Source organism: Vidua macroura, chromosome 1 (genome assembly GCF_024509145.1).
Source record: "Vidua macroura isolate BioBank_ID:100142 chromosome 1, ASM2450914v1, whole genome shotgun sequence".
Classification (NCBI taxonomy): Eukaryota; Metazoa; Chordata; class Aves; order Passeriformes; family Viduidae; genus Vidua; species Vidua macroura.
Genome location: NC_071571.1, coordinates 130347063 through 130362062, shown reverse-complemented (window position 1 = coordinate 130362062; position 15000 = coordinate 130347063). Strand labels below are relative to the sequence as shown.

General features: G+C 41.5%; 3 protein-coding genes across 10 annotated transcripts in view; 1 reads left to right on the top strand and 2 right to left on the bottom strand.

Annotated features, from left to right (window-relative positions):
* TMEM67 (transmembrane protein 67) overlaps positions 1–4029 on the bottom strand; it is a 30998-nt gene extending 26969 nt beyond the window's left edge. The window contains exons 1-3 of the mRNA XM_053983444.1: positions 3843–4029; positions 1819–1907; positions 293–386 (exon numbers count right to left, since the gene is read on the bottom strand). Coding sequence (XP_053839419.1) covers positions 293–386; positions 1819–1907; positions 3843–4029 — 370 coding nt within the window. The remainder of the gene's footprint in view (positions 1–292; positions 387–1818; positions 1908–3842) is intronic.
* Positions 4030–5676: 1647 nt separating this feature from the next.
* RBM12B (RNA binding motif protein 12B) lies at positions 5677–11876 on the top strand. Of its 8 annotated transcripts, none has more exons than XM_053983507.1 (3): positions 5677–5780; positions 8638–8683; positions 9368–11876. In XM_053983507.1, exon 3 carries the CDS (start codon positions 9396–9398, stop codon positions 11493–11495), a length of 2100 nt encoding a protein of 699 aa, XP_053839482.1. In that variant the 5' UTR covers positions 5677–5780; positions 8638–8683; positions 9368–9395; the 3' UTR covers positions 11496–11876. The 8 variants fall into 8 exon arrangements, with proteins under 8 accessions (XP_053839482.1, XP_053839502.1, XP_053839494.1 ...); XM_053983519.1 differs by lacking the exon at positions 5677–5780 and adding an exon at positions 5815–6354; XM_053983497.1 differs by lacking the exon at positions 5677–5780 and adding an exon at positions 5815–6354 and having other exon boundaries at positions 6852–8683.
* CIBAR1 (CBY1 interacting BAR domain containing 1) overlaps positions 11540–15000 on the bottom strand; it is a 24516-nt gene continuing 21055 nt past the window's right edge. Inside the window, exon 9 of the mRNA XM_053983571.1 lies at positions 11540–12217. Coding sequence (XP_053839546.1) covers positions 12206–12217 — 12 coding nt within the window. The 3' untranslated portion in view covers positions 11540–12205. The remainder of the gene's footprint in view (positions 12218–15000) is intronic.

Below are 15000 nucleotides of genomic sequence, written 5' to 3'. Positions count from 1 at the left end.
TTGTTTTTATTCCAACTTTAATGACTCCATCCATTGCCAAAGACCTTGAAGGAAGTGATACAGCAGTATTCATTTATGGAATGTTTGCCTAATAGTTTTTATTGCAATGAGCAGTGGTACAGATTTATCTGTTGTCTTTCACGACAATTGAGATCAAGAGCAATGTTGAATTTTTACATTAGATATGAAAACATGTAAAATTTTCTTTCTTATTGAACAGAAGAGTATATCTTAGTAAACTCAAGTATCTAAAACAACTGCTATCATCTCATAATTGGCATACATTTTTTACCTAGTATTTCATTATTGGGGCATTTACAATTTCCTTTTGAAGTCAGGCCTTTGGGGCAAGTAATACAATTCCATCCATCTTGAGTAACTCCACTCTAAAATAAAATAGAAAACTATTAGAATTTCAAAAAAACATATAAAGTTCACCCAATATCTGTGAAGAATGCCTTATCCAGCCTTTAGTTACTAGAAAATGTATTCAGATAAAACATTCATGAAGCTTTTAAAGATAAAAAAAGGCTAAACAATCTGGCAAAAGCAATTTCTAGCAGACACACAAAAAAAAGTTAAGCTCTTCCAAACCTGTTAGCTTACATCCTTCAGGGAAAATTAAAAGTAGAATGTTTAAAAAGAGATACATTGAATAAACATAATAATGCATACATAGACATTTTGCATATAAATTGCATACTGCAATTGCATATAAATATACAGAAGTAATGGAAATGGAAGAGTTCTAAGTGAAACAGCTTATATAATTGTTTGGAATTTTGTACCTACCCAGACAGTTCACATCCATACTGATTTTATACCATGAAGTAACTGCATTACAGATAAAAAACACTGAGGAAAATGAAGACAACTGCTCATCCTCAAGTGCTACTGATGTTACTCCCTTCTCCACTATGATAATTTTATCTTTGCAAAAGCCTTGGCAGCAGATCAAAGGCAAATGCTACCATGCCTCATTGGGAAGAGGAAAAAACAGCAAAAGATCACAACACAAAAGGATATGTGCTAAAGTCTTTGTCTAACACAGCAAGAAGATGGAAAGAAAAGGGAGGTTACCTACATAGCCCATTAGCCACTGAACACCTAACTCAGACAAGTAAGCTCTTCTCCTGAGAGTTCTTCTATAGCTATTGAAGAGAAAAAAGTATTCAGGAAGGCTTCACCCTCAAAAGTTGATTTGATGGAAAAATACATTTATTTGCTTACTATAGTGGGAAAAATCTAGTTTAGCCTGCTGTCTCTGGATCAATGCTGAGATTATGACACAAAATTATAACTTAATTTGTCAAGAAATGTCAGAAGAACTGATCAAACTGTAATTATAATTAAAATAACATAGTAGGAGCAGCTCATTTCAAAGTAAGAAGATGAAATATTGTGGATTATGAAGATACAGCCTAAATATTACAATAGAATTTAGATAAATAATCAGTTAAGATACCTATGAGCTGAAAAGCATCTTTAACATGGTATAGAGTTGTGCTCTCTGGACAAGAACAAAGCAGAGAAGAAAAGCAGTGGAAGGAACTTAAACGCTTAAAAAAATTCTTATTCTGTTTGTGGGGTCAAATTTGTAATGAAAATAAGCCTATAAAATAATAGAAATGGACAACTCTAAATTGAAAAAAAATACTACATATTAGCATGGTCTTAAAAATTCCCAATCAAAGACTATTATGCAAAAATATTTTAAATTAATGAAAAATAACTTACAGTCAGGATAAAATTTAAAATTAAAAATCCCATAATGGTTACCATTTGTATTCTATCAAACATGAAACATTCAATACTTACCATATTTTCGGGGCATTTTTCACAAGTAACAGAGAACCCACCATTACTAGAAACCATCCTGTATCCTGGCTCACATTCACAGGAACTACCTGAAGAAAAAAAAAAACAAATGCACTTTTAGTCTACATAGAACTGACTGGTTGTAACAGAATACTAAGAACAACTACTATTGTTCTAAAGAGATCAAGATGGATTATTAGATAGACACATAAAACACTTGAGTAAGATGTGAATGAAAATCATCTTGCTTTTTAAAAAATGCTGATGTTACAGTTTGCACACAGATGTTTTAGGAGAATGTTACAAGGCCTCTGATCTAGCAGGGTGGAACAGGGACCCAGAGCTTGTATTTTGTGGTTTTTTTAATTAAACCAAATTTTACCAGTTGGTCTGTAATAGATATAATCTCTCCATCTAAATCTTGCCACAGCCTTTCCTCTCTACAACACCAGCATTATATGTTTGTATGCAGGTTTTATTTTTTCAATTTGAAGTCAGTCCTAGAACCAAAATGTGTTCCTATGAAAAAGTTTTTCAAAATATAACTGTTGTATGAAAAGCTGTTTTAAACCCAAGACTTTTAAAATTGTGCATGGGGATCAAGGTTTATATTGAATGGTTTTCATTGAGTGAACAAAACATACTTAACATTTTGTATGAAATTAAACATGATTTTCATGGCACAGTATAATGCCCATCTGCTAGTGCTAAACAATGTTTTTTTTTTTTTTAGAAACTTTTCCTGTCTCAGTGTAATGAATTTCTCTCTGTATTTTTAAACACATACCAGAAACCAAAATTAATTATATGTACTAATAAACCTTTTTTAATCATTGAAGCTTACTGAACTGTGCAGGCAAAAGTAATGTCAAATTCTGTGGAAAGTTTTATAACTTTAAAGTACATTCTAATGAGACCAGCTGTAGAGAAACATTTGTCAAAGTGATCAAACATTTCTACTTAATTCTAAAGAAGAAAAAGCCCAACTGAATCAGATCAATGAAAAGTTTGAGTTGTGACACTCACAGTGACAATACCTAGATTTTTAGGCATGTCACCTGAAAGCAGAATCCAGACTGATGAGCTAGCCAAGGAGTGTATGGGCAATCACAAGTGGAATTCAGTCAAGATGCAAAGAGCACTGAGCAGCACCTACCTACACTGCTCCCGTTAGATCTGCAGGTAAAAATTAACCCTTGAGCTCCCCTTGGAATTTTCCTCTCCTTGAAGCCCTTTATTTAAAGGAAGATTCAGCCTAAAAAGGAGTTATGGATCTAGACAGCCACGTTATCACAGGATCTGAAAACAAATAGTGTATTTTTTTCCAGTAAGTGAACGATGGGATTCATGGTGGTGGTGGAGAAGGTGAGCAGCTTTCACGCAGCAGCTGTGAACACAGCCCTCCACATCACTGCTTCCAACCGAACTACCAGCTCTGGAGGGAGATGCTGCTGGGTCTTAGTCTCAAATTTGTACACACAACAGGGAACTCTCACTCTTGTTGGACGGTGTATTTTATGAAAGATGGACCCCTTAATACCTCCTTATGCCCTAAAGAAAGCAGCCAACTATCTGTATTTTCCATTTAGCACTGTCAGGCTGTGCTGTGTCTGCTCCAAGTTCCCGTGTGGAACTTGGACTAGCACAGGCACAGCCTGAGGATCTCAGACACTTGGTATCTCAGACATTCAAGTCTAACAAGGAGTTTCAAGTTACAGAAGTGTTCGAGAACATAAATTCGGGATCCTGTAGAATTTTGCAGATGAAAATGCAAATACAATACAATGCTTGAGAGGAAAAAAGATTATTAGAAAAAGGCTGAAAGTCATTTTTCTGAGGTGTATCTCTGATACATCACGGCTGTGCTGGGGCCTCTCAGGTCTTTACTGGATCCTGGTCCTTTCGCGGCTTTCCTGGAGGGCGAATGTTTTACCGCCACAGCCTGAGCCCCGACTAAGCACCTCCCGCTGCTGGGGGCGGATTCAGCGCGGAGCCGCCCGAGCCTCGCCTCCCCCATCGCTCACCGCCGGCGCTCTGCCGCTGGTGGGCCCCGCAGGGCACGCAGGCCAGGCGGGAGCTGTCGAAGTAGTGGTCGGCGCCGCAGTCGGCGGGGCGCTGGAGCGGGACGGAGAAGCCGCGGGCGGGGGGCAGCGCCGCCGACACCGCCATGAGCAGCGCGGCGGCGGCGGCCCCGCGGCCCCGCGTCGCCATGGCCACCGCGCCCCGCCCGCGCGCGCCGATTGGCCAGAGCCGCGCGGTACGGCGAGCGCCGGGGGCCCGCCGCCTCAACAAGCGAAGCGTCCGCAGGGCGGGGCGAGGGAGGGTGTACTAGCTTGAGTTTGTGTGTTTGGGCTGCGGAGAGTTTTGTTCGTCTTGTGCGAGACCGGGAGCGAGAAAGGAGAGGACACCGAGGCCCGGTTTGCATTTTCCGATACCTCGTTTCTAGAACTGATGCACAGTGTATCATTCAAATGGAACTCGTGTTTGTAATTTCTCCCCAGAGAGGGAAGTGGTAACAAGGTGAAAACACAAAATGCCAAGAGCAATGGATGCTCAGCCAGTGTTACTCCCCTTTACCTTTTACACCTTTGTCACAGTCTTGTTCACATCCCACAGAAGCACAGAATGAGTCCGGTTGGAAGGGGCCACAGTGGGTCACTTGGTCCAACCTCCCTGCTCAAGCAGGATCATCCCAGAGCACACGGCAGCACCACTGTGACCAGAGAGTTCTTGAATATCTCCAGTGAGGGAGACGCCACAACCTCTCTGAGCAGCCTGTTCCAGTGCACCCGCACGGTAAAGTTCTTCATGCTTTCTGCGCATGTTTCTGCCTCTTTTGTCTCATTCCCTCAGATGTTACCAAAACTTTGCAAGACACCATGTCCTGGATTTTAGTTATTTCTCATTGTCCCTCTCCTGCGTGCTAGTTGCCTAACTTATGATTTTCGACATTAGCATGTTTTATTTCTCACTGGATTTATTTTGTTGGCTCAACAACTGTTAAAAGGTTAAGTTTATGTTTTCAAATCAAATTACCTGTCTCCAGGCTCATGTTCATGTAAATTTGACTGTGTAAAGACGTAACTTTTTACCAGTGTGCTTGATACGGAAACCTCCACCTTGAACGTTGCACAGAATAAACAATGTCTTTTTTCTAAACATGACTATCTGTGTTGAAAGACCTCCTGAAGTCGGCAACATTGCTAGGTGAATCTACCATAAATAGTACAGGGGTTCTTTTCCTACGTAAAATGGAGCAGACAAGTAGCGGATATGCATAAAAAGACAAGGGAGAACGTAAAGTCAGGGAAGGCAGGTAGGATAAACATTAGGATAAATATACCTCACTTGCACAACCAAAGTACTCTGCCTCTGCCCTTCCCTTTACTTGATCTTGAACCTTTCCCCCTTCTCCTCCATTCCTCCATCCCTGCCTTCCCTTCCTCTCCCAGCCCAGGCATGAGCCAGCCCCGGGCTGCGTTAGAAGTCGTGTCACGGTATCCACAGAGCGGTGAGCAGTGCCTGAGGCTCGGCACGCGCCGGCACCGACGGGAACGAGCCTGAGCACAGCGCGGCAGCGACGCTCCGTCACCGTGTGACCGATCTCCAAACAGGGATCTATCGCCGTACAGGTCTATCACTGTGCATATCTACAAGCATATCGATCTGTTACTGCACAGCTCCCTCACACCGGCTTAGAGGGGACCGCACACCCGCCTCCGGGGCAGAGGGCGCATGCGCACTGCCTACGGCACGGCTCGCGCCCGCGCGCCTATGGGGCGCGCGGCCTGCGCACGCGCGCTGCAGCAGAGGGGGCGGAGTCGGCCCGCCCAGAGGGTGCGCGCGCAGGTCCGCGCTCGCGCAGCGCAGCTTCCCCTCAGCGTTGGGGGGGGCAGTGGAGGCGGCGCCATCTTGGCGGAGCCGGCCCGGGAGCTGCGGGGCTCGTCCGAGCGGCGTGTCCGGTGGGTGTGTGGATGGATGGCGTGAGGGACAGAGCACGCCTCCCCGGGGTGCGGCGTGTGGCCGAGGGCGCCGCAGAGTTTGCCGGTTCTCGGTTACCCGACCCTCGCGGGACGGGTGCGCGGCCGCTCCGGGTGCCCCGGCCTTCTCGTGTCCCAGGGCTTCCCACCCCAATTCCCCGTTCGCCTTGCTTCCCTCAGCCCTGTCCCGGTGTCGGGAAGCACACAGGCTTCTTCGTGGGGGCGGAGCACCGGCGGCTCCGGCGGGGCGCAGCGCGTGTGGCTCCCCTCGCCCCGTCCCCCCCCGGCCGTTCCCGGCCCTGCCGCCCGCGCGGGTCTCTCCAGCGGCGCTGGTGTCGGCGGGGCGACTTGCTCGGAAGCGGTTCCGTGCTACATTCGACCGTGTAGCGGGCCCAGCTGCAGAGCTCACTCATGTTTTCCTTCAGCACTGTGAAAACTGCTATTCGCAGCAGACTGCTTCCTCTATTAAGGCTTATTTTGAACTACAAAACAAGAAACGTTCCCCTGTTCCGCTGTTTATTTTATATTGGTCCAGTTTCGTAGACGGGATGTTTCTGTGAGCGTTCTTTCTAGCTTACAGTCTGTGTAATCTTTCAGTGTTATGATAAAAATCCCAGTCTAGTACAGATTTAGTTTCCTACCGTGTTTACAAGTTGTGGATTATTTTAATGGCTTTAGTGTTTGGAATTTCCTGAGACTGTGGAAGAATAGGTATTGTACTGTTTTCTAGCCAATTTTTCTCACATATAAAATTTCATAAAACTGTACACTTCTGTGTTTTTAAGCTGTGGCATGAAGTTGTTTATTTATTCTCCAAATCCTTGCTCTCTGAAGTCCTTGTTCAGTTAATTAATTGCTCTTACTTTTCATGACAAGTCAACTCTTTTTGGTTATGCACTTTAAATTTGGATGGCTTGTCTGTGCTTTCTATCCGTGTCTGATGCTTTACTATACAGTCAGTAAGAGCTATTATTTGAATTTGTATTTGTTTATGGACTTCTTAGCGATCCCATTATGATCTGGGACCACTGTGTCTGGTTTTCACCACTGAAGGTTGTGTATTGTATCCCTGGTCCATCGTGGAGAACTTGGTGTTTATCACCGAAGAATTATGGAGGAGAGCTGTTATGAATGATGTTTAAAAATTGGGATAAGAAAGCGGAGTTGTGAATCCAGAAGTACTACAGATTAAATACGTCATGAAGTAGCAGGGCAGTGGATTTGCTTTTTCAAGACATGAAGGTGCTGTATGAAAATTCTGCCCTTGAATTCTCTCCATGCTTTTTTGGCACTGTCATTGCATCTGTTGAGAAGACACGTTGTAAAGTGTTCTGGGTCTGGCTGGGATGGAGTTAACGTTCTTCACAGCAGCCCATACAGTTCAGTTTGGATTTGTGGCTAAAAGAATGTTGACAACACATCGGTGTTTTGGCTGTGGCTGAACAGCACTTGCACAGTATCAAGGCTTTATCGATTTTCCCTACTCTGTTCCTGCAGTGAGTGTGCTCAGAGTAGGTGAGAAGCTGGGAGGGAACGTGGCTGGGACAGCTGACCCAAACTCACCAGAGGGACAGTCTGTGACATGTAACATCATGCTGGGCAACAAAAACTGAGGTGGAGGAAGAAGGATTTTAATGGTTTTGGTTTCTTTGGGAGGACTTTTTCTTGGCTCCCAAGGCAGTTGTTATTTGGAGGAAGGCTGGACATCAGTCAGCCTGTGGGAGGTGGTGAGTGATTTCCTTTGTTTGGTGTTTTTCTTTCCACTGATGAAGCTGTCTTTATCTTGACCCACAAGTTTTGTCGACTTTGTTCTTTCCCATCCTGCTGATGGGGACGAGGAGTGAACAATCAGCTGTGTAGGTGCTTGGCTGCTGACTGGGGTCGACTCACCACAAAAGTACAGAAAACAGATGGTCTTTAGTGAAGTTTCTAAATGGGCAGTTGTTTTCAGTTTCTTGTGGTTACAGGGTACTGGTCCAGAAGTGACGTGGAGTCTGTTAGTGACAGAGTTTGGGCTTTGCTCTTGTTTTGCAGTGTTCAGGTAGAGTGACAGTAATGGTTATTGATAAGTAACTCGTCATCAGGATCTAGTGCTTTATAGAGCAAGGTTTGTAGAAGGAGTGTTCTCAAATGCTTGGAGTGCTGGGCTGTTGTGTTTGTTTTAAAGCGATGCAGTCATTTGCTACAGAGGCTTGTGCTCTGAGAATATTGTCCTATTTATTGTGTGATGTTAGAAAATGTTGAAAATCAGGATATCTTGTTCTTATGTTTGAAAGGCAGTAGAGTAAGGATTTAGGGAAAATACTGAAGTTGGCTTTGTAAATTCAAGTACTTCCTGAAGTTTCTCCATGTTGGATATTTTTGCTCTCTCATTTGATGGGCTTCACTGTGTATGTAAAGTGCAGTGCTGGACTGGTGAGTAGCATACTCTTGTTGTGAAGTTTGAAACCAGGTGGATTTCAGAAGAATGGATGTGTCGTGTAATCCTGAGACGGACCTAAGCACCTTTCAAGAACTCAGTTGAGAACTGTTCCCTCGATACACTGTCAGTCTGTTTCATTGCAACAATTCAGTGTGGCACAACTGATGATCAAGTAATCTCATCGTATTTACATCGTTTCCAGAAGTCAACTTAAATTTTGAATTTCTTTTGCTTCTAAAATGAAAACAGATGCGGTGCATGGCATCTTGGAACATGGAAGGAGTTCTTCACATGGGTTCATAACATGCTTGGCTTTAGTATTAGCCACTGCTATGGATGAGCTGCAGCAGTGTAGCACAGTGTGTAAAGCAAAGTACAGGTATCAGCCATTAATTATGTTTCATTTTCTTTCCACAGTTAAGTTGATTTTACAGAATTTATCAGGTCTCCAAAGCAGAAACAGGTAAGCTGTCAAAAGCTTAACACTTCTCACTGAGTTTTGTGACAAGATCATACACAGCCTTTTTTCCTCACAGACTTGTGGCTGGCAACTAGGATATGCTTGTGGCCACTGCTGTTAATACTCTGACTACACCAAAGAGACAACATTTTTCAATGCTGAGAAATGATACATTATTGAACAGAACTGATCACTGGGTAGAGCAACTGGTCAAAGCAGTAAAGGCATCACTGTTTGTGAGTTACTTCATTTTCCAGTGACGTAGTTATTCTTTTTCCTTTCTCCTTTTATCAATTAGTGTCCTGTTCAAAAGTAAACCGGATTTTTTTTTTGTTCCTTAGGAGTGGGCAGAGATCTCTGGCACACAGTAACTATGCCGTGAAAGACTTGAGGTGTTCTTTAGGTATTGTGGATGGTGAGGAGTGACTTAGGTGGATTTTGTTGCCCTTAGGGTAGGGAATACTGATAGATTTGTGCACGAGTGCCGGTGGAGTAGCTAATTGTTCTGATTAATCAACATTCAGTGAATTGTTTTAATCTTGTTCTCGTGAACTTGTGGGATTTTTGATCCTTCTCTCTTGATGAGACAAGGGCATTCATTAAAAAGGCTCTAGCTTCTTAAGTGATAAGATACTGTAATAGCTGAGTACTAAAGACGTGCTATCATGTGTACCTTTTTGTCTGCAGGTGATTTTTGCTGTGGGTTGAGCTCAGCATGGCTGTAGTCATCCGTTTACAGGGGCTTCCTGTTGTTGCGGGTCCTCCAGATATTCGTCGTTTCTTCTTGGGATTGAATATTCCTGATGGAGGTGTGCATATTATTGGAGGAGAGATTGGGGAGGCTTTTATTATATTTGCAACAGATGAAGATGCACGGCGTGCCATGAGCTGTTCGGGAGGGTTTATCAAGGACTCGCGCATAGAGCTCTTTCTCAGCAGCAAGGCAGAGATGCAGAGTACCATAGAAATGAGCCGGAAACGATTTGACCGTGGGGGACGAGAAACTATGTCTGGCTCTAGAAGAACAGGTACTAATGGTTCTAGTACATCAAGTGTTGGAGACATACCACATTTAGTTACAGCTTCTCCAAAAGGAGTAAGAAAACCTAGTTATGGGCCACCAAATCGTATGGAGGCTGCTTTCCATACCAACGGCACAAGATATGGTGATACGGGTATACCTAAGTCAAACTATCAGTTAAGAAAGGATTCTCACCCGTTTAACCCAGATGATCGTTACTTATTTCTACGTGGTATACCTTACTCTGCAACAGAAGTTGAAGTACGTGCTTTCCTTTCGGGGATACGTGTGGATGGAGTGATTCTGATAAAGCACCGCAATGGTTTAAACAATGGTGATTGCTTGATAAAATGTGCTACACCTGGTGATGCCTTAGAAGGACTTAAACGTCATAGACAATACATGGGTCAGAGGTTTATAGAAATTAGTCCAACTACAGAGGAACGGTGGATTGAATGCGGTGGGCGGATAGACGTGCCAGATGAAATGGATCACTTTTTGTGTGAAGACCATTCTCCAAGAAGTTCTGGCTACATGCATTCAAGGAAACGTTCTCGTTCAAGATCACCAAGGAGACAAAGAACACATTCTCGTTCATCTCCTAGCCAGGAATATTACATACACTTAAGAAATCTATCTTTTCATGTAGAAAAGAGAGATTTGAGAGATTTTTTTCCTGAACTGGATATACACAGCAAACAGATCAAGATTCTAACAGATAAGCATCAGAAAAGGACTAGAGATGCCTTTGTGGTGTTAAGGAGTGAGAGAGAGTATCAGGCTGCTTTGGAATGTCATAGAAAGGTTCTTCTCAATCGTCCTGTGTACATTTTTCCAATTTCAAGAAAGTCAATGTTGAAAATAATTGACTCTTGTGAGAGGAAAAGATCACTGGACAGAGATCATCTTGGACAGGCCATATCAGAAAAAAATTATCGGGAAGGTCATTCCAGCCCTAAGAATTGTGTTTATGTAAGGAATTTTCCATTTGATGTGTCAAAAATTGAAGTGCAAAAGTTCTTTGCAAGATTTGATATTGATGAAGATGATATTTACTTGCTCTATGATGAAAAAGGAGTTGGACTGGGAGAAGCACTAGTGAAGTTTAAATCTGAAGAACAAGCCATGAAAGCTGAAAATTTAAACCGTCAAACATTTTTGGGAACAGAAGTGTTAATAAGACTTATATCTCAAGATCAGATGCACAAGTTTGGTGTTGCTGCATCATTATCGGCACCAAATGAAATGCATGGTCATTTACATCCGTACGACAGAGGTGACCTCTCCCGTCCAGTTGGTTCACCATCTGGGCCACCACAAGGGCCACCCATGCATTCTTTTGGTCCCCCTGGGAACTTCAGGCATCATTCTGAATTTAGACATCCCCCTGAGGAGTTCATGTGCCCTCCTAAGGATTTTAGGGGTCCAGCACCCCTCATGGATTTTGGTGGTGACAGTGAACCTTTTGGCAGAATGGAGTTTGGGAATAATAAAATGGGAAATTTTCCTGAAGGAAGATTTATGCCAGATCCAAATTTCAGTGGTGGTTCTGAACGTGTTGTGCCTATTCTGTTGAAAAATTTACCTTTTAAAGCTACTCCTAATGAGATTCTGGATTTTTTCTATGGCTATAGAGTGATACCAGAGTCAGTTTCTGTGCAGTACAATGAACAAGGATTACCTTCTGGTGAGGCCATTGTTGCTATGACAAACTATGAGGAAGCTATGGCTGCTATTAATGAACTGAATGATCGGCCCATTGGTCCACGGAAAGTTAAGTTGAGTTTGCTGTAAAGGAGGAAAAGATGCTCTAATAACACATTCTAGGTATGACAGTATTGACAGTTATTTTAACTTTTAATTGCTGGAAGATGCAAAACAGACAGTTTCCATCAACGGTTGTAAATAATACCCAGTTCAGTTGTTTAGCTCTTGGTTAAAATACCTGTATGACATTGAATGTCATACTTCAAGGTATAAAAGGATGGAGTTGTAATGCTTTGGGGTTTTTTTTTTTTTTTTAGATTAATTCCAGTCTTATGTCTTTGCATCAAATAAAAACGTAAGTGCTGGTTGACTGACCATACAAATGGTTCAAATAGAAGATTTTCAGTGCTACCTGCATTAGTAAATGACACTTCTTACTGAGGTTAGCTTAATAAAATTTTAAAATGACTGATTTTTTTTTGGTTTCTTTTTGTGTAAACTTTTCAGGTTTTATTCGGTTTCATATGTTTGCAGGCATTCCTGTTTAAGAGCTTGCTGTTCTCATTAGCTAGCTTTGCAACTTTTTTAAAATAAAAAGGAAATTGCCATTTAAATGTGTGTCTTATATTTAAACCTTGTATAGTTAATGATCCCAATTATTATGCTCAGCAGATCTGGGTCATGGTGAGAATGATGCTGGCTGCTTTGTCTGGAAAGAGTGAACTGGTAGTTTGTCAACACAGCAAAGGATGGGTAGTTGACAGAGATTGCAGAGGCTGTGTTGATCAGTTTTTTTCTCACTGTAGTACCTTGAGGCAGAAAATGAAAATTGGAATTAAATCAAGAGTTCTGACTTCAGTGGTTTTGTTTTATCTTCACATGCTGCATAATATGAATACTAACTGGCTAATGATGTCTGGATGCATTCCAGGTCAATCTGTGATTAGTATTAAGTAACATCTGTCACGGGCAACCAAGCTGACAACTGTTACTTTCTTACGTAATAAAAGAAATGCTTATATCAGCATTTAGAACGTGTTGTTTGCATTGGTTTGTTATCAGCATATTTAAATTTTAGGAAGAAATAAAAGCTTGGAAAAGCTGTGTCTTCAAAATTAAGGCTTAGTAGGAAACTTTGATTGTGTGGGCAAGGACTTTCATTGACATTACACCTGTGCCAGATAGTATCTGCAGTACTAAAGGAAAAGTCTCAGTCCCCTCAAACTGAGACAACAAAGTTGCAACTTGGCAGTGAAAACTTCTAACCTTTCCTGTTCAATAACCAGAATTTCTAAAGTCATGAAGTAGGGAGGTCTCTATTTCAATTCCCTCCTCGGAGCAAGTTTTGGCTCAAATGGGCTACTCAAGGCCTTGTCTATTGCATCTTGAATAGCTTAAAGGACAGAGCTGTCAAGGCAGCCTTTCTAGCGAATGATCCCCCCTCACTGGTGGTCAGACCTTTATTACTTTATGCAAAGTCATCATTGTGATTACAGAACTTCCATGCCAGCTGTTTGGTACAAGAAAACAAAAAGAATGGAATGTTTTCTTCTGTAATATTTAAAAGGTTAGCATAGGTTTATTTCTTCTGCATATTATTTATTCTGTGTTTTAACAAGAGAAAAGCTTTCTGAATGATAATGCAAGGTCTGTGTATGTAGATTCCTCTGAGCAAAGAAACACAATGGCCAGGTTTTTAAATTCTGAACACATGCTGCTTTTTGCTTTCTGGTAGGAATTCCCTTCAGAATCATAGAATTTTGAATCCTCCTCTGAACTTAAAAGGAATTAAAACTCAGCAATTTTGTGCTTTATTTAATAGCTACTTTAAAAGAGGTCGAGCCAGAAGATGTTGCAGGAAAAATAAAGACATGAGAATTCTCAAAATTAACTTCCCTGACCATCATGTTGAAAACTTCATTGTGACTATTTTTGTAAGCTAGCATCTTTACTACTAAGTTGTGTTGAAAATGTGAATACAACTAAATTCTCCAGTTAATCAATTTTAGACAATCTGTTGATTTTAAAGCGCTTCTAGTTACTACACAATAGGAGATTTCAAACTTGGAGGCTGAGAAGGTAAGAGACTTTAGTAGGTTGCTTTGCCAGTAAAGTGTGAGATTGATTATCTTTTAGAAAAAATACTACCAGTTTTCAGAAAAGGTTAAGAGTAATTGCTGACAAGATACCATTAGTTTTTCAGATGGTAAACTTTCCCTCCACCCAGTGAACATATAAAAAGTATCATAAAGCTTGTAATGGCAGAGGTCATAATTAAGGCATTACAGAATGGTCTTTTGTTTGCCCTGTGGCTGATTTGTATTTAATTTAAAGCCAGATTAGAGTTTATGACTACCTTAGGGTAATCTGAAATGTTTGATTGATAGACCAAAAATTTTTTTTTTCACTGTCTATAAAGAGCTGTATCTCAGAGTATGTACAGATGCACTGAAGCATAGGGAACTCGGGAAAGGATGCCAGTACATCAGTTAAATAGTAAGGTTAATAGGACAGCTGGTTCTTAGCTTATAGCTGTTATCTAGTTGGTGTTTTGGGTCTGTGCATGTCCATCTGCTTCTGTTCCCTCTGCCTCTCCAGACTGGGCATTGTATTCTGATTCTGCCTGAATAGATGGTTCAGGTGCATGGTGTGATGACAGCATTTCCTGATAACAGGGTTTTATAACATCAGATGTTTAGTGGTTTGGAGGCACTGTATTTCCAGTACAAAGGACAAATCAGAGACTGCCTATAATTATACGGCTTGAAATCCTGTGCTCCCTTTTTAAGTACCATCCATATAGTAAGGAGTAACAAACAAAATGCTACAGTTTGTGCTGCTGATACAGAACATAGGAAGTTTCCTTAGTTACACCTTCTCTGAAGTTGCTTTTGCTACCATTGTCCAAAAATTATGATGTAAAAAAACCAGTTTCTGTTGTCAAACACTAGAAATAGTGATCACCTACAAAAGCAGCTTGAGGCATTTAGGGAAGGTCTAACAGGACAGTCTGATCAGCACTCTTAATCCCAAAGGAATGTGCCAGTGTGTTCAACAGAGAGGCAAAATAATCTAGGCAAGAATGGCTACAAGTCTGCATCATCTAGGTGCTAGTAATTAAAAACACAAATGAGTGAATGGGAGTAACTGCAAGTCAGTCTTACAGTAAGCACTTGTACCATGAGAAAATTCTTTGCAGAAGGATCTTTAGGTCATATTTAATTCTTTACTAACATCCTAAATTGTTAGTCTGGCTGTGAAGTATTTTAGTCAGGAACTTTTAATCTGTAGTTTTGAGTTCACAATTTCTGTGCAACACGCAAATTTAAGACATCACGCATGCAGGACAAAGTTGCCTAACACTGTACTTTTCTGGAAGTTTTTCTGTGATTCCTGAAGTTGAAGTTTTTTGTGATGTAGGGAGAATGAATTTTATGCTTGTGAACTGCATAATCTTTTAGAGGGCAATTTATCTAAACAAAACTCCTTTTTTTTCAGAATTGCTTTCTCAAGTACACAAATATTTGCTATTTGTATCTATGTATATTATATGAAAACCTGAAATTGTTATGAAGTTAGCCATCTGTTTTGG